At 54.8% G+C, this 23,648-nt stretch overlaps 1 protein-coding gene across 1 annotated transcript; it reads left to right on the top strand.

Annotated features, from left to right (window-relative positions):
• The first annotated feature begins 601 nt into the window (after nt 1–601).
• LOC149274058 (synapsin-2-like) lies at nt 602–19,498 on the top strand. Its single transcript, XM_089505912.1, has 12 exons — nt 602–900; nt 3,899–3,956; nt 5,239–5,330; nt 6,625–6,781; nt 6,863–6,952; nt 14,030–14,092; nt 14,531–14,673; nt 16,830–16,904; nt 17,289–17,391; nt 17,567–17,704; nt 17,780–17,840; nt 18,900–19,498. The coding sequence occupies exons 1-12, from the start codon at nt 602–604 to the stop codon at nt 19,496–19,498; spliced, it is 1,878 nt and encodes a 625-aa protein (XP_089362038.1).
• Nucleotides 19,499–23,648: the final 4,150 nt, after the last annotated feature.

The raw sequence follows: 23,648 nt of genomic DNA on the forward strand, positions 1-23,648 counted from the left end.
TCCTGCACTCTCAGACTGTCTTTATTTCCTGCACTCTCAGGCTTTTCTCCCCTTGTCTCTCCATCTTTTTTCCCTCCTCTCCATCCATCTCTTTCCTTCTGTTGGGTACCAGAATGTACCATCTTCACCATCACAGAGGGGGCGAGGCTAGGGATGCAGGAGATGCAGGTGATTCACCGTCTCCTCCCTGCTTCCCCTCCCTTTGCACTGGAATCTCCCAGCTCCCTGCAATGTCCCGGGCACATGGACTGTCTCACCGTCGGATCCGGGGGGGAAGGGGTGTTTGAGCGCGGAATGTACCAGGCGACGGGGGAGGAGAGGATGCTCATCTTGCTCACTCGCTGAGGAGACTGAGGAGCGTCCGCGGGAACCTCCTCCAACACCGGGAATACCGACCCCGGGATCCCCGAGCGCCAGACACACGGACACAGAAACATCCCCAGCACCGCGCACACGGACACCGGGAGCCCTCGGGCACCACTGGGCTCAGTGACTGACATACCAGGCCCCGCTTTGACACTGGTCTCTCTCCCCGGTACCCGCCCCCTGGTCTCTCTCCCCGGTTCCCCCGGTCTTTCTCCCGATCCCCAGCGCCGAGCACATGATGAATTACCTGCGGCGCCGCCTGTCGGACAGTAACTTCATGGCCAACCTACCCAACGGGTACATGAGCGACCTGCAGCGGCCCGAGCCCCCGGCGCCCCCCGCCCCATCCCCGGGACCCCCAGCCGTGTCCCCGGAGCCCAGCGCTGGGGTTGGGGGAGGGGGAGGCTTCTTCTCCTCTCTGTCTAACGCCGTCAAGCAAACAACGGCCGCCCTCAGCGAGCAGGTCTCTACCGCCACGGGGGCCACACGGGGGGCCAAACTGCTGCTGGTCATAGACGAGCCCCACACCGACTGGTGAGCGGGGGTGATGGGTATTACATGGCGGTAGGGGCATTACAAGGGGGCAGGGGTATTACTGGGTGGGGTTATAATGTAAAGATGAATTCAATGAGGAAGGGCATTGGGTATGGGCAGGGGTAAGAGAAGATGACTGGGGCAGGAGTATGAGGCCCGTAGGGCAGAATCAGACACACCAAGAACCCCTGTCCAGGGGCTGATGTATGGGGCAGGGGTGGGATGGGGAGGGAAGGTCACGGGAATAAATATGGTGCGAGAGACAGGAAGATGGATTGGTGCAGAGCAAGAGAAGATCTTCTAGATTGTAAGTTCCTGTGCACAGGGGCCCTCCTCACCTTTTCTTTCTGCCCTCATTGTAATGTGATGCACCACTGGTTATGTCCTGCTTGCTTGTTGTACTGCACTGCAGTGTATGATGGCGCTATATAATACATAAGTAAACGATAATATAATCTTCAAGGTCACTGCAAGATACCCAGTAGGGACTAGAGGGGGCAGGGAGGGAATGCCTATTCATGGCCGCGGGTCAGATCGTCACCGTATATAATGTTAAATGGGAGATTTCCTCTATACAGGGAGGATTGGGGGGGGAATTTGGGATGGGGTATAACGGACGTAGCATTAACCCTCCGTGTTTAGTTAAGCAGCAGTGAAGTAATTCTATATAACTTTGTTCCCATAGTATGTTCCATATGTCCTGGACCGTATATAACATATAGAATGTATAACTCGGGCTGCGTCCTGGCAGTAAGACTTGTAAGGCCTGCATACCGAGCCATGTCCACGACGAACAGCGTAATACAGTGGGGGCAGATAACCTGTATCACGGGAGAGGACATGTGCTACCAAGAAAAAAAATAAGGGACATGGGATCGTTAATGTGATTGGCTCCTAGAGCGAGGGGCCACACATGTCACGCTGCCTTGTGTCCTATAGTGTTATATATATATATATATTGCATGCAGTCATTATCTCGCAGGCTGACGACTTGCTGTTTCCACAGTTTTTAGGGAAAGTGATAAGTAATTTCACAGCCTCCCCCACTCGTTCCCGGCTGTGTGAGTATTTACTGCAGTCATTACTGGATGAGAGCAGCGATCACTGAATCCCAGAGCGAATCCCAGAGCTGACCAAGACCGAGTCCCTGCTCCCCACGCCGACCCAGAGCGAGTCCCAGCACTGACCCAGAGCGAGTCCCAGCTCCCCGCGCCGACCCAGAGCGAGTCCCAGCTCCCCGCGCCGACCCAGAGCGAGTCCCAGCTCCCCGCGCCGGCCCAGAGCGAGTCCCAGCTCCCTGCACCGACCCAGAGCGAGTCCCAGCTCTCCGCACCGACCCAGAGCGAGTCCCAGCACTGACCCAGAGCGAGTCCCAGCTCCCCACGCCAACCCAGAGCGAGTCCCAGCTCCCCGCGCCGACCCAGAGCGAGTCCCAGCTCCCTGCACCGACCCAGAGCGAGTCCCAGCTCCCCGCACCGACCCAGAGCGAGTCCCAGCACTGACCCAGAGCGAGTCCCAGCTCCCCACGCCAACCCAGAGCGAGTCCCAGCTCCCCGCGCCGACCCAGAGCGAGTCCCAGCTCCCCACGCCGACCCAGAGCGAGTCCCAGCACTGACCCAGAGCGAGTCCCAGCTCCCCGCGCCGACCCAGAGCGAGTCCCAGCTCCCCGCGCCGACCCAGAGCGAGTCCCAGCTCCCCGCGCCGACCCAGAGCGAGTCCCAGCTCCCCGCGCTGGCCCAGAGCGAGTCCCAGCTCCCTGCACCGACCCAGAGCGAGTCCCAGCTCTCCGCACCGACCCAGAGCGAGTCCCAGCACTGACCCAGAGCGAGTCCCAGCTCCCCACGCCAACCCAGAGCGAGTCCCAGCTCCCCGCGCCGACCCAGAGCGAGTCCCAGCTCCCTGCACCGACCCAGAGCGAGTCCCAGCTCCCCGCACCGACCCAGAGCGAGTCCCAGCACTGACCCAGAGCGAGTCCCAGCTCCCCACGCCAACCCAGAGCGAGTCCCAGCTCCCCGCGCCGACCCAGAGCGAGTCCCAGCTCCCCGCGCTGACCCAGAGCGAGTCCCAGCTCCCCGCGCTGACCCAGAGCGAGTCCCAGCTCCCCGCGCTGACCCAGAGCGAGTCCCAGCTCCCCGCACTGACCCAGAGCGAGTCCCAGCACTGACCAGGAGCGAGTCCCAGCTCCCCACGCCAACCCAGAGCGAGTCCCAGCTCCCAGCCCAGCGAGTGGGTGATAAGTATTATGCCGCAGCCTGCAGGGATCTGCCTGGGTATTTGTCATTGTTGAAAAGCATAAAGGGCCAGGAAGGAGGTGCAGGGCTCTGCGTTGGTTGCACTGCTGCGGTTATGTAGGAGGTAGTGATGCTGGGTAGTGAGCGAGACATCATTGTGTTTGCAGCAGTCTCTCTCTCAGATGTTATAGATCACAGAGAAGATTTATCTCACATTCTCATAATCCGTGAAATGCGGCTGAGCTCGTTCTCTGCGGCTGCAGCGTCCGTCTCCACACTGCGTCTTCGCAGCTTCTCGCTGGGCTCGATTATCAGGCGCAGCTCTCAGCCGTTACAGCCGGCTCTCTGCAGAACAGGGCATTGTTTGGCGTGAATGGGTTAGGATTATTGAGAGGACGGCATATGGCAGCTGAGTGCTCTGTGTTGGGTGATCACGCACGCTGCTAATCTTGCCGATGTTGGGCTTGTCGGATGTGTAGATACATGTGTCTTAATCCAGGGAGTTAACCTGATTTCTGGTGAGACACGTTGACTGTCGGCCGCGCTCTCCTCATACATCCATATCCAGCCTTCATAGGCCTTCAAAAGACAGACCCTTGGCCAAACACACGCCTCTCACTCACTTAGGCTCTCTGCCCCCGGCCCTCTATCATACTCCTGATAATCGCCCCTATTCTATTCCCGGTGGGCAGAGGACACGGTAGTTTGGCCGTAGGGTAATGGTGTAAATGGTTTGGCCGCTCACTGACTCGTCACTTCATTCACAGGGTAAAACACTTTAAGGGGAAGAAGATCAATGGAGAATATGACATTAAAGTGGAGCAGGTGAGTGAGGAAAGATCTTACCTGTGTCATTATGTTACCCCGACATACTGCCCTGTGTATTACCCCATATGTCTCACACAGCAGTCTATGTGCCCGGAACCTAAAAGGAAAAACAAAAGCACCCCGGGGTGGGGGGACCTGATAGGGCACTGACTAACCAGACTCCCTCTCCCCATCACTCTCTCTACAACTGAGCTCACTCAAGTTCTCTATTACTGAACTCAATGGAGCTCTGGCATTACCGAGGCCACCAGAGCTCTCCCCATCGCTGAGATCATTGTAGCTCTCCCTATCCCTGGGATCATCGTAGCTCTCCTCATCACTGGGATCATCGTAGCTCTCTCCATCACCGGGATCACTGGAGCTCTCCCCATCACCGGGATCACTGTAGCTCTCCCATTGCTGGGGATACTGTAGCTCTCCCCATCACCGGGATCACTGTAGCTCTCCCATTGCTGGGGATACTGGAGCTCTCCCCATCACCGGGATCACTGTAGCTCTCCCCATCACCGGGATCACTGTAGCTCTCCCCATCACCGGGATCACTTTAGCTCTCCCATCGCTGGGGATACTGGAGTTCTCCCCATCACCGGGATCACTGTAGCTCTCCCCATCACCGGGATCACTGTAGTTCTCCCCATCACCGGGATCACTGTAGCTCTCCCCATCACCGGGATCACTGTAGCTCTCCCCATCACCGGGATCACTGTAGCTCTCCCCATCACCGGGATCACTGTAGCTCTCCCCATCACCGGGATCACTGTAGCTCTCCCCATCACCGGGATCACTGTAGCTCTCCCCATCACCGGGATCACTGTAGCTCTCCCCATCACCGGGATCACTGTAGCTCTCCCCATCACCGGGATCACTGTAGCTCTCCCATTGCTGGGGATACTGGAGCTCTCCCCATCACCGGGATCACTGTAGCTCTCCCCATCACCGGGATCACTGTAGCTCTCCCATTGCTGGGGATACTGGAGCTCTCCCCATCACCGGGATCACTTTAGCTCTCCCATCGCTGGGGATACTGGAGTTCTCCCCATCACCGGGATCACTGTAGCTCTCCCATCGCTAGGGTTACTGGAGTTCTCCCCATCACCGGGATCACTGTAGCTCTCCCATCGCTGGGGTTACTGGAATTCTCCCCATCACCGGGATCACTGTAGCTCTCCCATCGCTGGGGTTACTGGAGTTCTCCCCATCACCGGGATCACTGTAGCTCTCCCATCGCTGGGGTTACTGGAGCTGTCTGGTAACTGAATCCTGGCTTATTTTGTTTCAGGCTGAGTTCTGTGACCTGAATCTGGTGGCGCACAGCAATGGCAGCTTCTCGGTGGATATGGAGGTTCTTAGAAATGGAGTGAAGGTTGTGAGGTGAGTCCAAGAGGGACGTGAAGAAAACGACTATAAAATTTATGTATAAAATTGCCTCTCCCGGCTTTGCTGTCACTTAATAAGGAATCGGGTTGACGGGATGGCCGTTTGTTGGTCCTACTGTGTGTCTGCTCGTCCTGCTCCTTTGGGGGCTGCATATACCATGGTGGACCCCTTGGTCTCCGTAGGAATAGTGCGGCCCTGATTTGCCCGCACTAAATATACTGCCCTTCATCCCAGCTCTCAGACCTAGGGCTGCTTTCTCGCAGGCTGTGTACGGGGTATTATTGCCCGTCTGCGTGTACTCGCTGTTAAGTCTCACATGTGGCCGGCCAGCCGGTGCCGTGCAGTGTACCTCCAGCCGAGATCTGGCGCATGACTCCGGACGCGCGTTTGATAGCGAGCTGCCGGTGCTGTCGGAGAGCAGGGAGCGCCGCTGTTTAATTAGGGGAGCATGTCACAAATCACAAATACTTTGAGATGGAAACATGAATACATGCAGAGGCGTTTAATGAACCCATTGATCGAAGCCCCGGAGTAGCTGTTTATCGCGCAGGGATATATTCACGTTGGGCTTTGTATTCACCGCCTGTTATTGGCGTTTGCAGAGACGGATAGATCTGTTTCTCTGATTTGTAGAGTGGAAATGAAACATTCAGATTTTACTAGATGTTGACAGAGATTATATTATTATTATTTCTATTATTACTATTATTACAATTATTGTTATTATTATTATTTCTATTATTACTATTAGTATTACTATTATTATTACTATTATTTAAATTTTTATTATTAGCTCTACACTGCCGGCCCTGTCCGATGTCTATAACACCGAATGACATGGGGAGGGTGTGTGCGTAGACTGCATGTATTTCCTCATAAATGACAAATGAAGAGACAGAGCCAGTCACAGACCAGTAGAGATCTCCCAAGGGCCCCATGACCTGTTGACCATGGGAGCCTCAATCAGGAGCACAGCAAACGGAACTGAAAGCTGGGATTCGTTGTGTCTCCAGGTGGCCGTTCTGGAGTGGCCACTAGGGGGTGCTGCGGGTGTAGAAACATAATATCAGCTCATATATCCTGTGAGATTATGACAGCGGCCCCTATGACAGTGGCCCCTGTGACGGCGCGGCCCCAGACCTGCGTTTGCTGGTGAATGGGAAGCGCTGTGTTTTCCCGTGAGTGCAGTAGCTTTTTCTATGCCGTGAGATGGCGACACGTGCTCTCTACACGCCGGCTTCGAGCTGCTCCCGTGTAACCTCATAACACGATTGCCCGCTCCTCATAGGTCACTGAAGCCGGACTTTGTGCTGATTCGCCAGCATGCTTTCAGCATGGCGCGTAACGGCGACTTCCGCAGCTTGGTGATCGGCCTGCAGTACGCCGGGGTTCCCAGCCTCAACTCCATCCACTCCGTGTATAACTTCTGCGACAAGCCCTGGGTGGTGAGTACCCGCTAGGCGAGAGACGTGGGGTTCCCCCGCCAGCGGCTGCTTCTGATTCTCCTCTCTCTGCTTCCTTTGCAGTTTTCGCAGTTGGTTCGTCTACAGAAGAAGTTGGGACCTGAGGAGTTCCCGCTCATCGAGCAGACCTATTACCCCAACCACAAGGAGATGGTGAGTCACTGAGAACCCCCCGTGCAGCTCGCCTGCGCCTAGCACACTCATTTCCTGAGCAGACACATACCTGCCGCCACCGGCTTGCGGCAGACGGCCCGAGGTGGCCGGCCCGAATATCGCGTTTCCTGCACGGAACACGCTGGGCCTCGACTGTCCTGGAATTTGTGGTTTAGGGCTTGTGGACGTGGCTGCATGACGTGGTTTCCTGCCGTTCTAGGGTGAGGCACTTTCTGGTATGCTCTAGGTTCCGGCAGATCTATCACCCAAGGAGTTAAATTACGGTACATGGGTCTGTTTCTAGAAGCAGACGTGTCCGTTCAATGTAATGTGTCTAGCTGAAGATTCACCCATAGATCTGCATGTGAATCCTAAAGCAGACATGTGAACGTCTCTTCAACCTAGAACCAGACATGTGAACGTCTCTTCAACCTAGAACCAGACATGTGAACGTCTCTTCAACCTGGAACCAGGCATTTGAACATCTCTTTAACCTAGAACCAGACATGTGAAGGTCTATTTAACCTAGAACCAAACCAGACATGTGAAGGTCTATTTAACCTAGAACTAGACATGTGAAAGTCTCTTTAACCTAGAACCAGATAAGTGAAAGTCTCGTTAGCAGACATTTAGGGTCTGTGTATGTAGAAGCTGAAGCATCAGTCTAGAGCCTTTGTTCCTGGAGCCGCCGGAGCGAGTCTCGATTCACAGTCGGGGAGACACATTTACGTACAAAAAGAAACATGAAAATCTTTATTGAAGTCCCACTCGTTGTAAGAAACTATGTAACAGGAGAAAGGATTTTATATATGAAGCTGCTGCCCTCCAGCCAACATGCGCGGCTCGCACACAGCAGAGGGCCCTGCAGTCAGTGCCTTTAAGTCAGTATCAGCGCTCTAATACCTCTAATACCTGCTAAACTCTAGCACCCGCTAATACGCGGCACGCGGACGGCCCCCTGCGGACAGGCGCAGCCCGGTGCGAGCCAGTGGTACACCGTGGTGCCTGTGCAAGGAGTAAATATACATTGGGATGGGGATGCTGTGCGTCGGTGCCGTGCCGGGGGTCCTAATGTGCTTTGGACTTGCGGATGGTGGTGAGCAGCCGGGACTTCTGGGTCTCCCAGGTACACAGACCTTTCCCCATGTCCAAGCAGGCCAGGCTCGAGGCTTGGGAACTTGCGCCAGTTGAGCTTCTCTGCATCAGGTGGTCCGTCCAGAGGCACTGCTGGTCCGAGGTGACCTCGCATGGCACGCTGTAGCATGGTACGATCTGAGGAAGAGGGATAGGCGTCACACCCGGCGCTTATAATGGAGATACTTCTAGGGCAGACTACAACTCCCATAAACTCAGGCAGCCTCTAACGCTAAGGAGCCGGAGGTCTTGCTGTGGGGCTCTGGTGAGCTGGAACCGGCCTCCTCTCTCAGGTGAATGCTGGCAGTTGGTGGCCATGTAATAAAAGTGGCGTGATATATACGCAGGGGGCAGTAGTCTCTGCGGTAACTTCCTGCAGTTCTGCCCCTTGGCGGGGTATTCTCACACTTTGTAGGTTTATAAAGATCTGCTTTTTGTGCCCTCAGCAGACTACCTGCCCGGTTTTAACCCCCGCCGGAACAGCACGCGGCTCACCTGGCAGCTGCAGCCTTTCTCATACATCTGCGAGAATCCCTTCTTCTGAAAAATGGTCAGGGAATCCCAGGGGGCGATGAAACCGCAGGCGGTGATAACCACCATGCCGTCCACTATAGAGCCTGGGGAGCAGAGGCAGGGGTTACACATCCACGGGCGAGAAAGGAGGCGCCGCATGTGACGAGTGGAGCGAGGCTCAGAGGGAAGAGAGCAGCACATGGGAGGGCCGGGTGCGGAGCAGCAGAGGGGAGGGCCGGGTGCGGAGCAGCAGAGGGGAGGGCCGGGTGCGGAGCAGCACAGGGGAGGGCTGGGTGCGGAGCAGTGCAGGGGAGGGCCCAGTGCGGAGCAGTACAGGGGAGAGCCGGGTGCAGAGCAGTACAGGGGAGGGCCGGGTGCGGAGCAGTGAGGGGTGGGTGTGGAGCAGCGCAGAGGAGGTCCGGGTGCGGAGCAGTGAGGGCCAGGTGCGGAGCAGGGGAGGGCCGGGTGCGGAGCAGTGAGGGCCAGGTGCGGAGCAGTACAGGGGAGGGCCGGGTGCGGAGCAGTGTAGGAGCGGAGCAGTGAGGGGCGCGTCGGGTTGGGTAGGGAGAGGGTCAGGATGACGGGACGGTTTAGGGGGCGCTGACATCTCCTCACCTGTTATGAGGAACTCCTCGCTCCTGTTGGTGGATTGATGTTCGTACCCGCACAGGCTCTCCGTCTTTGACGTATGAACGACCTCGATATCCCCGATGTCTTCCGGGGCCTTAAATACCTAGAGAGGTGCCGACATGTCTCACTGCGACTGCGCAATACGTCTGTCTGAAAGATCGAGTGCTGGGGAGAGCTGTGGGGAGGGAGTCTCTCCTGGAATGGGGAGAGCTGTGGGGAGGGAGTCTCTCTTCTATAATGGGGGAGAGCTGTGGGGAGGGAGTCTCTCCTGGAATGGGGAAAGCTGTGGGGAGGGAGTCTCTCTTCTATAATGGGGGAGAGTTGTGGGGAGGGAGTCTCTTCTATAATGGGGGAGAGCTGTGGGGAGGGAGTCTCTCCTGGAATGGGGAAAGCTGTGAGGAGGGAGTCTCTCTTCTATAATGGGGGAGAGCTGTGGGGAGGGAGTCTCTTCTATAATGGGGGAGAGTTGTGGGGAGGGAGTCTCTTCTATAATGGGGGAGAGCTGTGGGGAGGGAGTCTCTCCTGGAATGGGGAGAGCTGTGGGGAGGGAGTCTCTCTTCTATAATGGGGGAGAGCTGTGGGGAGGGAGTCTCTCCTGGAATGGGGAAAGCTATGGGGAGGGAGTCTCTCTTCTATAATGGGGGAGAGCTGTGGGGAGGGAGTCTCTTCTATAATGGGGGAGAGTTGTGGGGAGGGAGTCTCTTCTATAATGGGGAGAGCTGTGGGGAGGGATAACAGGGAGAGCTGTGGGATCTGCTGACTCCAAGGCTTTCTGCGTCATGTATTTCTGTTTGAAGGGGGTCTCGGTTAGGTCTATAGACTGCGCGCTTGGGGTCTCTGCACACGGTCAGGGCAGTCAGTGGTCTCAGGATGGAAACTGCGCGGGTCTCGGCACAGATTGGGGTGTTTGGAGAGGCTCGCGGGACATACCTTGGTTGTCTTGATCCTGTACTGGTTCCAGTGCTCTCTCTTCTCACTGTCTGTCTGCGCAACAAACTTGCCTCGAATCACTACAGACAGGCAGACAGGCAGACAGGCATGTTTATACACAGTCACCTAATGCTATGAGACGCTACAGAATCACAAACCCCTGGGCTGTCTCTGTCTTCCTCCCCGTTCCCCTGGGCATCTCTGTTTTTTCTTCCTGTCTCTTTCTCTCCCTTTCCTCTCAGCCGTCTCTCTCCCTATTCCCGTGGCCTGTCTACCTCTCTCAGTCATGGACTGTCTTCTCCGCTCCCCTCTGCTGTCTCTTTCCTTCCCTGCTTCCCTGGGCTGTCTCCCTGACATTCCCCCAGACTGTCCTTCTTTCTCTCCTGTCTTTCTCTCCATGTTCCCCTGAGCTGACTCTTTTTTCTCCCTGTTCTCCTTGGCTGTCTCTCTCCCACCCCAGTACCCTGGACTCTCTCTCTCTCACCATTCCTTGCTATGTGTTAGAGTAGTCTCGCAGGCAGTCTCTCTCCCCAGCCTGTCTCTCCCGTCTCCTGGCCGTGCGTCAGAGCGGTTATGTGGCAGCGAGTGTTGGGGGAACGCAGCCATAGAACTCACCTACAGCAGAGTTGCAGTACGCAGACTGGGGGTGAACGTGGCTGCAGCTACAGCCCAGAGCCCTCTGGCTCAAGCACCCCAAAATGACGATCAGCAACACGGGGAACATGATGAGCGCCGGTTACCAATAAACTGCAAGAAGAGGATAGGGTGAGGGAGACCAGAGCGGGGAGTCGGGAGGGTGAGGGAGACCGGAGCGGGGAGTCGGGAGGGTGAGGGAGACCGGAGCGGGGAGTCGGGAGGGTGAGGGAGACCGGAGCGGGGAGTCGGGAGGGTGAGGGAGACCGGAGCGGGGAGTCGGGAGGGTGAGGGAGACCGGAGCGGGGAGTCGGGAGGGTGAGGGAGACCGGAGCGGGGAGTCGGGAGGGTGAGGGAGACCGGAGCGGGGAGTCGGGAGGGTGAGGGAGACCGGAGCGGGGAGTCGGGAGGGTGAGGGAGACCGGAGCTGGGAGTCGGGAGGGTGAGGGAGACCGGAGCTGGGAGTCAGGAGGATGAGGGAGACCGGAGCTGGGAGTCAGGAGGGTGAGGAACGGGTAGTAAGGGTTCACTTACCTGATGACAGGGTACCCGCTCACACTCTTCACGACTGCATCTCACCACTGGGCTGTGGAATTTAAAGCTCGCTTCGCCCCCTCCCTCCTGTGATATGATTGGCCGAGAGCCGAGGCCGAGACGCCTTCCCTCTTAGTCAGAGATTTCAAAACAGGAATAAGTCACAGAGCTGGGAAATTATACTCAGTACCCACAGCGAGGACCTGTCAGCGGCCTAAATGGGACGAGAACGGGGCCCACAACACACGGAACCGACACCACCCGGGGTCACACACAGAGCCGACACCACCCGGGGTAACACACACAGAACCGACACCACCCGGGGTCACACACAGAACCGAGACCCCTCAGGGTCACACACAGAACCGAGACCACCTGGGTACACACACAGAACCAAGACCACCCGGGGTCACACACAGAACCGAGACCACCCGGGGTAACACACACAGAACCGACACCACCCGGGGTCACACACAGAACCGAGACCACCCGGGGTCACACACAGAACCGACACCACCCGGCGTCACACACAGAACCGACACCACCCGGCGTCACACACAGAACCGACACCACCCGGCGTCACACACAGAACCGACACCACCCGGGGTAACACACACAGAACCGACACCACCCGGGGTCACACACAGAACCGAGACCCCTCAGGGTCACACACAGAACCGAGACCACCTGGGTACACACACAGAACCAAGACCACCCGGGGTCACACACAGAACCGAGACCACCCGGGGTAACACACACAGAACCGACACCACCCGGGGTCACACACAGAACCGAGACCACCCGGGGTCACACACAGAACCGACACCACCCGGCGTCACACACAGAACCGACACCACCCGGGGTCACACACAGAACCGACACCACCCGGGGTCACACACAGAACCGAGACCCCTCAGGGTCACACACAGAACCGAGACCACCTGGGTACACACACAGAACCAAGACCACCCGGGGTCACACACAGAACCGAGACCACCCGGGGTCACACACAGAACCGAGACCACCCGGGGTCACACACAGAACCGACACCACCCGGGGTCACACACAGAACCGACACCACCCGGGGTCACACACAGAACCGACACCACCCGGGGTCACACACATTATGGTCCAGAGTTATATATAGATCGCGTAACAGAACCGTGACCGTCCAGGGTCATGCATACCGCGTGTAACAGACCGGGGTCACGCATACTGCGTGTAACAGACCGGGGTCACGCATAGAGTCAGGTAAGGGGGGGCTGGGTGACGGCTGCTGACGTCGCTGCTCACATTGTTGCCAGTAAACGAGCCGCGCGGACGGCAGTCACTTCCTGGGATTTCCCCCGAGTTCAGCCTGAACTCCACTCGCAGGGGAAGCGTCTGCCGGGTTACTGATCCCCTCGAGACGGCACCGGCTCACACCCAGTCTAAACACTTCCAGAAACAGCCCGGATTCCTGGCCGGTCACATGGCTTCCCAGGAACACCGTGTGGGCAGCTGATTCACTTTGCGGGGTCTGTCCGTGAGCCTGCCGGGGCCGGGGAGGCATCCCTGCGGACGGGTCCTGAACCCCCTGCACCCCGGGGAGGCATACTAAATAACGAGCCGGGAAAAATAGGCAGATTACCGCGTAATTGGTCTCCACGGCAACCAAGTCATTTCTAAGCGCTTTAGAATAATGTGATGTAAGCGAGACGCGGCCGGCCGCTTTCTGGGGGTTTAGAAATTCCTGTTGATTTATTAAAGCAACTTAATAGGGATTATTCTAGGAAGGAGTCATTAATGACAGCGACGTCACGCTGTGACCGGGACACACGTGGATACACGGAAAAGTGGCACCCGTCCCATCGCTGCTTATAAACAGGTGTGATGAGAGGGACACTGGACTCCACAGATCACAACACACAACACGAGGGGTGATGCCGATATGGGGGACGCCGTAGGAGGAGCGGTTATTCAGAGGGGCCCCGTGGCTTGTTTCAGGGGCCCCGTGGCTCCCGGACACAGGAATAAGGCAGGGCCAATGGGGCAGCAGCCCCCGAGAGATGTGGGTCACAGAGGCAGCAGTGTTCCTGGCTGCGTGGGATCGCGTGCCATGAAACGGTTAATCTTTTTCCACACGCTGCCACATGGAACAGAAAACATTCTGCCGGCCACAAAAGAGAGAGTGAAAAACCGCAAGAGACTGCGAGACGCGGCGGGGGCAGAGAGCGAGAGCGCGGCTTCCGCTATTACCTCCGGAAGAGCTGCGAGAGAGCGGCCCGCCTGTCACACGGCGTGAGGGGATAATAATGTATAGAATATACACCAACCCCGCTCACTACCACTCTCCAGCCCTGCCCTCTCTCCCGGGGCTCCTCATACCAGTCCCGTTAACAGTAAACGCGGGCCGGGCGGGTATTTAATACCAAGAGCCGTGAACATGCAGCGTGAGGGATGTGGACTAAAATGTCTCCGATACGCTCTCCCCGGGGGGCCGTGTGAAGCGTGTTACTTTAGGGGAAATTACCCCCATTACTCTCGGGGTTTTACCCCCATTACTCTCCGGGAATTACCTCCATTACAATCGGGGTATTACCCCCATTACTTTCCGGGTATTACCCCCATTACTGTCCAGGTATTACCCCCATTACTTTCCGGGAATTACCCCATGTGCTTTCTATTGCCCCGTCCTGAAGCTTCTCTCTCTCTGTCTTGCAGCTCACGGCATCCAAGTTCCCCGTGGTGATTAAGATGGGGCACGCGCATTCTGGAATGGGCAAGGTGAGTCCTGGGGGTGAACGGGCCGGGTGGGCACGCTGGACACGGGCGGGCAGGATCCCTCGTCAGGGAGCAAAGGTCCGGGTCCGGCAGGGGGCAGATAGATTTACATGACAGGTCACATACGGGACGGCCCGACCACGACTCAAGGGGAAGAAGAGGGCAAATCGATCACTCGCAGAACTCAACGTCCCTGACCCTGGGCCACGAGGGTCACTCACAGGGCAGGCGGGTCACCGGGTGACGGATCTGTGTGCCACGAGGGTCACTCACAGGGCAGGCGGGTCACCGGGTTGTGCAATAAACATGTAAGCAGCTGCATGAATGGACTTCCAGGTGCGTCTGTCGCGTTCTTCCCCTTTTCTTCTATCTGCCCTTCATCTTTGGTTCCTCTTTCTCGTTGCGTCATTTTTCCTCCCCGGTTCCGCTTCATGCACTCAGGTGAAGGTGGACAATCAGTACGATTTCCAGGACATCGCCAGCGTGGTCGCCCTGACTAAGACCTACGCCACGTCGGAGCCTTTCATCGACGCCAAGTATGACGTCCGCATACAAAAGATCGGGAACAACTACAAGGCCTACATGTGAGTAGCCGGCAGGTATCGCAGGTCCTGCCGCAGACCATTTCCTGCCACCTCCGTATCCCCGCCACCTCTGTATCCCCGCCACCTCCGTATCCCCGCCACCTCCGTATCCCCGCCACCTCCGTATCCGCACCACCTCCGTATCCCCGCCACCTCCGTATCCCCGCCACCTCCGTATCCCCATCACCTCCGTATCCTCACCACCTCCGTATCCTCACCACCTCCGTCCTTCGTCACCTCCGTATCCCCGTCACCTCCGTATCCCCGCCACCTCCGTATCCCCACCACCTCCGTATCCCCGCCACCTCCGTCCTTCGTCACCTCCGTATCCCCGTCACCTCCGTATCCCCGCCACCTCCGTATCCCCATCACCTCCGTATCCTCACCACCTCCGTATCCTCACCACCTCCGTCCTTCGTCACCTCCGTATCCCCGTCACCTCGATCCCCCGCCACCTCCGTATCCCCGTCACCTCCGTATCCCCGTCACCTCCGTATCCCCACCACCTCCGTATCCCCGCCACCTCCGTATCCCCGTCACCTCCGTATCTCCGTCACCTCCGTATCCCCGCCACCTCCGTATCCCCGTCACCTCGATCCCCCGCCACCTCCGTATCCCCGCCACCTCCGTATCCCCGTCACCTCCGTATCTCCGTCACCTCCGTATCCCCGCCACCTCCGTATCCCCGTCACCTCGATCCCCCGCCACCTCCGTATCCCCGTCACCTCCGTATCCCCGTCACCTCCGTATCCCCGCCACCTCCGTATCCCCGCCACCTCCGTATCCCCGTCACCTCCGTATCTCCGTCACCTCCGTATCCCCGCCACCTCCGTATCCCCGTCACCTCCGTATCCCCGCCACCTCGTCGGGTCACCTCTTGGCACGTGGCGGCTCGGCGATCTCTCCTCGCTTGCTCATGGGCGGCACATCTCCTCCGTCTCGTTCTTTATGATCCGCCCTGCTGGTTTTTCAGGTTGGATTCAGTATCAGCCTCTCCCTTCCCCGCAGCCTCGGTACAGATACCGGCTGTGCCCATCGCCTCTCCGCACGTTACCCGACCGCTAAAAATACATTCTATCCGTGGAAATTGGAAAATCGGGGGAAAGGTGAACTTCTCCCCAATCCGAGCGGCGTAATAAGCGACATATCCTTATAATATCATATAATAACATACATGGAGAGTCTCCTGATGAGTGAGTGTAGCCTTTAGAGCGTTCACTTATACGTTGTAACAATCCGAGGCGAGACAACCACCGGAGTAAGGATTACCCCACGGGGGGTGGGGGGGGGCGGGGGATATGGCATGTGGGCCGGAGGGCTTATTTAGAAGACCCAAGACTCATGCGCTCCCTAAGCAGGGTTACGGTGACTCAGATCCGTGGTGGAAAGTTTTGCCCCTTTCCTGTCAGCTCCCAAAAACCCCCAAACCACAGCCCCCCCCCCAAACTGAACCCCTCTGCTCTCACATCCTCCGCGGCGTGTTCATTGCACGTCGCGCATGCATACGCTAATCGCTTGAAGCAGATAGTCCGCAGCTTGACCCGCATCGAAACCCGAGCAGCGTGTTAAGGCGGGAACCGGGAGCTGTTTTTATCCGGCACATTAGGAGGTGACCGGTGCTTTACACCCTATCACTTCCCGTCCGTGGGGCCGGTGCACGGGCCGTGAATAGGGTGAGGCTGGTTAGGTGTGATTGATGTATCACGGGTAATTATTAGGTCACTCGTTCGAAGGGATCGAGGACGTGGCATCCAACAAGAACGCCGGGTTTAGGATTCATGCAATCTGGTTAAACGTTACTAACGATGTTATTCTGAGCCGTCTAATGTCTGAGGCATTCTGGATAAAACTTGTGTTTAACCACAAAATAAAATCTCATTTTCATTGAGCAATTTGGGACAATAGGGAATTTTCTTTCTCGCTTCTCCATATTTGGCCACAAAAGGGAAAATGCCCTGAACCGCCGTCCTTTCTGAGCTCCATCCCATAGGCAGCACGATGAATGCTAAATTAGTAATGGGCCCTTTATGATAGTGGGCCATATGCAGCGGCCATTGAGTCTGGGTGACCCCAGGCGGGGGTAACATTGCGCGTTGCGGCAGAACTCGCCCCCAGCTTCTAAAGGTTCACCCGGTTCCTGAATGTTCCTTCCCCAGGAGAACTTCGATATCCGGCAATTGGAAGACAAACACCGGATCGGCCATGCTAGAGCAGATCGCCGTGTCTGACCGGTGAGTGCAGATCACGCCGAACCCGGGGGGATTTAACGGGAACACAGAACGCCAGGGCGGTCGTAACGGAGCAGGTGATGAGTCCTGGACTTTTTAATGGCCGTTATTCTAGAAAACGCTGGCCTCGGGGTGCCTTTAGTTATTAAATGCAGCAGATCTCCTGGACAGGACGGGTCGTGGAGTCCCCTAGGCTGAGAAGCCACGGTCTCCTGATAATTTACTTCCAAAAAGATCTAAGGCCCTGGTGGCCGGTGGCTAACTTTGTAGGATTCTGGGTGGGTTCCTGAAGAAGCTGTCGGCTGCTCCTGGCCTAGGGGCCGGAACCGAAAGCCTGTGGCTCTCCGCTGCCTGATAACCGTTGCCGCTGCTTGTTCCCGGTTTTAGGTACAAGTTGTGGGTCGATGTCTGCTCTGAAGTGTTTGGAGGTCTGGACATTTGTGCTGTGGAGGCACTTCATGGCAAAGATGGCAAGGACCACATCATTGAGGTGAGTGTCGCGGAGGGCCTTGTGTCCGGGGCTCGGACCCCTCTGGCTCACCGTCTCTTTACAGCCCAGTAGCTGACGGTGTCCCCTTTGACACGCTCGGCTCCCGTCGGCATTCACTGAGAGAGGCCGTCGGCATCTTGTTTACGCGCCGTCCCCATGTCCTATCTTCATGCAGGTGGTGGGATCCTCGATGCCCCTGATCGGAGATCAGCAGGAGGAAGACAGACAGTTAATCGCCGATCTGGTTGTGGCAAAGATGTCTCAGCAGTGCAGCTCCTCACCGAGCCGCTCCGTTCATGGGCCGCAAGCTCAGGTATAAGAGGGACGCCCCTGGGCAATTTGAGTTATCTCCCCGCTTTCCTGCACTTACACCTTTGGTTTATTTCAGGCTCAAGCCGCACATGCACGGCCTGCGGGCCCGGTACAGCAGCAGAGACCACCTCCTCAAGGTGAGACCAGACTACCCTAACACGGCCCCTGAGGGCCATTCCACTAACTGTTCCATGCATTACAGAAAGCCCTGTGCCCATAGGACCATGCCGCTCCCTGGCCCAAGGCAGAAAGAGTTCCCATGGTGCACTGCAGCTGATATCAGACCACACCATCCCTCCACGCTCCTGGATGGAGGGGTGTCACATAATCCGTTGTGGGTGCCGTGGGGTGGCGCGACCCGATACACAGGCCTTTATAATAACGAGACCTCCCTGAGAGAGTGCAGCACAGGCTAGAGGGCAGTTTGATGAGTCTGTGAGATCAGGGGGTCGATGTCATGACCCATGCACTACACATTATCATTACGGCACTGTGTATAAACTGTTCGAACACCAAATAAATGACACGGAGGCACATTGGATTTAGAATTGGCCACGGCATTTATTTACTAAATGCCGCGACATTGTTTATTACTCCAAATTTAACAGTATTAAAGAAATGTACACGTCTTAAAATTCTGAATTTAAAACTGAACCGACCATAACTTAATGGTCCTTTTGACGACACCAGCCCCGCCAGATACCACCGGTCGTTGTAAAACTCAGGACACGATGGGTCGGGGCAATAAACACCTTGAATGTAGAAAACCTGTATGGGCATCACTCTAACATCTAACATCTAACACAACATGAATGTATGCCCATACCACAAACTAGATCAAGGTCTAAAAACCTCTGGATCACCCCGCCAGATCCCAACGCAATCCAATGCAGCCGTCCTCCTCTGAATTCCTAGACTCGGGGAGGGAGGGCGGGAATCTTCTCTCCTCTGTATATCAGTTTGAAATAATAAATATGGTTATTTTCACATAAATTTATACAGTATATTTTCCCTCCAAAATAAATCCCACCCAGGTGATACTGAGTCGCTGACCGATGTTTGACCCCAAATCCTCCCCCAGTTCCTTCCTGAGTGCATGGCTGGGTCATGTAACCCCTTCTGCCTATACGTCTCCAGGGGTCTCTCGTTGTATGGTAACCATGGTTTTATTGCGTGTGGTCATTGTGTTCCTTAAGGTGGGCCACCGACAGCTCAAGGTCCTCAGCGCCAAGGCCCTCCTCCCCAGCAAAGGCCTCCGCCACAAGGACAGCAGCTCCAGGGCCTGGGCCCTCAGCCATCCCCACACCCAGCGAACCTCCCCAGTCCAGGGACCCAGCAGCGGCAAATGATCCCTCAGCAGCAGCAGCAGCAAGTGCGTCCCCAGCAGGCCATTCCTCGCCAGTCGCAGTCTCCCCAACGGCAGCCAAGTCCTCAGGGCACTCAGTCACCCCAACGCCAACAGCAGGGTCCTCCTGTGCCATCAGGCCCAAAGCCAATGGGCGTCCAGCCTCCTCAACCCCGGCAGCCAGGGCCACCACGGCAGCCAGTCCCAGCTGGGCCGCAGCAAAAGCCCCCACCTCCGGCTCAGCAGCAGCAGCCCCCACCTCAGCAACGCCAGACAGCTCCTGGGCCTGCTCAGCAACCACAGCAACAGCGACCCATGACCCAGCAGCCCCGGCCTAATCCCCAAGGACCCGGACAAGTGTCTTCCCGTGCTGGTGGAGGACCTCAAAAGCCTCAGGTGGCTCAGAAGCCGGGCCCCGAGCTGCCCCCACCCCAGCCGCAGCTGAAGTAAGAGCCCCGAGGTGCAGGGTGGGTTACACAGGTTTCAGCTTCAAATACTATATTTTGCATCCCCTCGTTGCATGCGGCGCAGCCAGAGACCCCCCAGGCTGGAGCACTCGGTGCGTTTATGTTTTTGCGTAACAGACTAAACATGGTGTCTGGGTAACGGGACAAGAGCCTCTCAGAGGGAAGTCATTGGGGTGACATTGTACCTCCGCGTCCGTGCTCAGAGTTCAGCTGGCCACGTAAGAACGTTCCTATTAAAGAAAGCAAAAACATAAAAGCACCAGGGGCTCCCGAGACATTTCTTCCTGCATTTTAATGAAATGCACGGAAAAAGCATCCTTAAGGCTCATGTAGTTGAGGATTTCTTAAAGTGACCCTGACTGATAATGCATGACTTTAATGGTCCATTCTCTCTCTCTCTCCTCCTTCTCCCTAATACAACCAACATGTTTCTTTTACTCTGACTTCCACATCTCTCCTCCCCGTCCATCCCACCCTCCATTTCCCTCACGATGTGTCTTTTGGATCCTCGTCCTCCCTCGGATCTGTTTAAACATTCACCCCCCCCCCCCCATCTGGCATCATCTTCTCTCTTCCAACACAATCGCAATTCTCCGCTCCCCCATCCCCGACTAACCGGTGGTCACTCTCTCCTCCACCACCCGTGGCTCCCACCTTTCCATCACCGCTTGCCTCTCATTGTTCTTCTCCAGTAAGTCCCAGTCCCTCACCAACTCCTTCACCCTTGCAGACTCGCCAGCTCCGCGTTCCAGTCTTAGCCACGACGAGGTGAAAGCCGAAACCATCCGCAATCTGAGGAAGTCCTTTGCAAGTCTCTTCTCAGACTGAATCGCGTCCCCCTTTTACCGCATCGTAGCCGTCCGGCACTGCGGCTCTGTGTACCACCCGTTCCCCGCTCCCCAACTCGTGTGCACGGCTTACCCTACTCCTCAAAGTGCTAATGAAGAGGTGGCTATGGAGAGAGCAAACCACCAACAATGGGAGGAAGAGAGGCGTCCATACCTGATACCATTTATCATATCTCACATCCGAGGGGCGTAGGGGTAGTTGCATGGTTTGTTACAGCCGCTGGTAGGAAGATTGGCACTCACGGCACTCGGGGAAACTCAACGGGCTGGGATGTTTCTGGTAAACTCCATTGCCTGTGGCTTCAAATATTAACCTTTTAACACACGCTGCACCCCAGGGGGGCAACGCAAAGTGCCCCTAGCTGCCACAGAGAGCCTGTGTGTGCCAGCCCTCCGTCTCTATATAAATATATATATTCATATCAATGTTTGGAATACGCGGTGCTCGTCGTAGTGAAATGGTGTACGTTGGCGCACGCTCGACCGCACGCAGTCACCTTGTTACGCTCTTCCTCCTGGGCGCTCTCGATCCCTCCTGGTTCTGTCTGTTTCCAGTCCAGTGTAGTGAGGTGCTGTGAACCTTTTTGTTCTGTTTGCCGGAACGGCTTCCTCTTGCCCCGCGGTGCTTTGAGTCCGGGGGGCTCACTTGATTTTCTTCACCATGACCCGGCTTTGGTTGTCTGCCATATCATTTCCCCCGAAGGAGCCTGACCCGTATGCCCGGATTTTTGCCCAAATTGTGTTCCCATTCCTCCATGTCTAATTTTGTGTGGCGGTAACACTGTTGTACTGTGTGTAAATTTGCTTGCTGTGCGGTAAATATTGTGACGGGATTTGTTAGTGAGCGCTGTGTTCTTTCAAAGTAGTGAAATAATGTTGTAAGTATTAAGAGTAATATATTATATATGATCTATATTAAAGAATTTAACTCCATCGCCGCTACAATATGGTGGAGGAAGGAGCGTGTGTGCTGTTTGTTGATGCGTCTGTGTGGAAATGTAAATCTGCAAAGGCATGATAATGCCCCAAAAATAAAGATTCATAAAACATGGAAACACTTGTGGTTTGTCCGTGGGCCGAATCTTCTTAAAGGGCTCTGATACAGAACCGGTACTTTCCTTTGTGACAAGGTGCTAGAGGATACCTCCTCGCCAGGTCGACCAGACAAGAATTATTTTTCCCCATTATAACCCGTTATATATCCTTTATATCCCTCATATTATATATTATATACTCTCCGGCCGTATAACTAATCCCGTCCTTATAACCCGTTATATCCTGTATATTCCTCATATTATATATTATATACTCTCCGGCCGTATAACTAATCCCGTCCTTATAACCCGTTATATCCCTGTATATTCCTCATATTATATATTATATACTCTCCATCCCGTATAACTAATCCTGTCCTTATAACCCGTTATATCCTGTATATTCCTCACATTATATATTATATACTCTCCATCCCGTATAACTAATCCTGTCCTTATAACCCGTTATATCCTGTATATTCCTCACATTATATATTATATACTCTCCGGCCGTATAACTAATCCCGTCCTTATAACCCGTTATATCCTGTATATTCCTCATAGTATATATTATATACTCTCCCCGTATAACTAATCCCGTCCTTATAACCCGTTATATCCTGTATATTTCTCATATTATATATTATACACTCTCCATCCCGTATAACTAATCCCGTCCTTATAACCCGTTATATCCTGTATATTTCTCATATTATATATTATACACTCTCCATCCCGTATAACTAATCCTGTCCTTATAACCCATTATATCCTGTATATTCCTCATATTATATATTATATACTCTCCGGCCGTATAACTAATCCCGTCCTTATAACCCGTTATATCCTGTATATTTCTCATATTATATATTATACACTCTCCATCCCGTATAACTAATCCTGTCCTTATAACCCGTTATATCCTGTATATTCCTCACATTATATATTATATACTCTCCGGCCGTATAACTAATCCCGTCCTTATAACCCGTTATATCCCTGTATATTCCTCATATTATATATTATATACTCTCCGGCCCGTTTCACTAATCCCGTCCTTATAACCCATTATATCCCTGTATATTCCTCATATTATATACCCCCCGGCCGTATAACTAAGTGTCTGTGTGTTATCGAAAAGGAAGCATCTGGGGGTAACCGCCAAAGAGTTCAAGACTATTATTACACCAAATGTATTTTATTTAAAACTATATATTACACATCCGTATATCCAAAATCATTAAAATGTACGTGTATCACCCTCACCATAAAGTTTTATTTATTCCACGTTTTCTCAAGCATACCAGGCTTAATTAACCGTTTCACTACCTCTGCCCGCCAACCCCACTTTAATAAAATAAACCACACTAAATGGTTAATACAGAAGAACATTTAAATCTAGGGCTCCTTATCAGATATCCCACAATGGCCCAGTTTGTGAAGGATTCTCCCGAATCACCCAGTCAACAACATCGTCTTCTTGGACGTGAATCACGGCTTCTACGCGGAAATCATTTCTCCAGGAACCTCCGGCGGCTCAATGAATCAGGTACAAAAAAAAATAAATCGATTCTATAATCAGTTTGCCGAATTGTCACTTCTATTTGATTCAGTAACTCGCGAGTGCATTTCGTGCACTCTATAGAAACATCGAGTCCTGTAACATCATATGTGTAAATGTTTCATCCAATCAGGAGATGGCGAGGTTCCAGGAAGGCACACGTGGAAGTCGGGTTGTGGCGGGTTCCTAGGCAGACAGATGCCAACGAGGTCCTGGGATCAGCGGATCTTCACTAAGCCTTTCACACGCGCACGGCTATGCTCACTTATCGCACGCGGGTCACAAGAGGCTCACTTGTCATAGGAAGTGATTGAATATTAAACCGCGGGGTCAGAATGGCGGAAAAGCCCAAGGGTATTCCATTTTCTGCCTTTTGCTAGCCTATCCCGGCGAGAACCGAGCTTGAAAGCCCCAGAGATGGCGGCTCCAGCCTCATCCAAGCCGGACCGTCACCGGATGGATCACTCATCGCACGGCGAGCGATTAAAGAGGATTCAAAAGACTAAAGCGCCATACAGACAAAAGAGACGCAGCCCATAGAGAGAGGGAGAGAAGGACGTTAGACCCCGCGGGGGTGGACACCATGTTACTTCTCTCTTTCATATAAGAGACGTCCTTTATGTGACCGTAAGCCATGTCGGCGCCCTAGGATGGGCCTATAATGGGGACTGATGGTTTCCTCGGACTCCG

Source organism: Sceloporus occidentalis, unplaced genomic scaffold, assembly GCF_023333645.1.
Source record: "Sceloporus occidentalis isolate IW3139 unplaced genomic scaffold, rSceOcc1.0.p SCAF_351, whole genome shotgun sequence".
In the NCBI taxonomy this organism is placed as follows: Eukaryota; Metazoa; Chordata; class Lepidosauria; order Squamata; family Phrynosomatidae; genus Sceloporus; species Sceloporus occidentalis.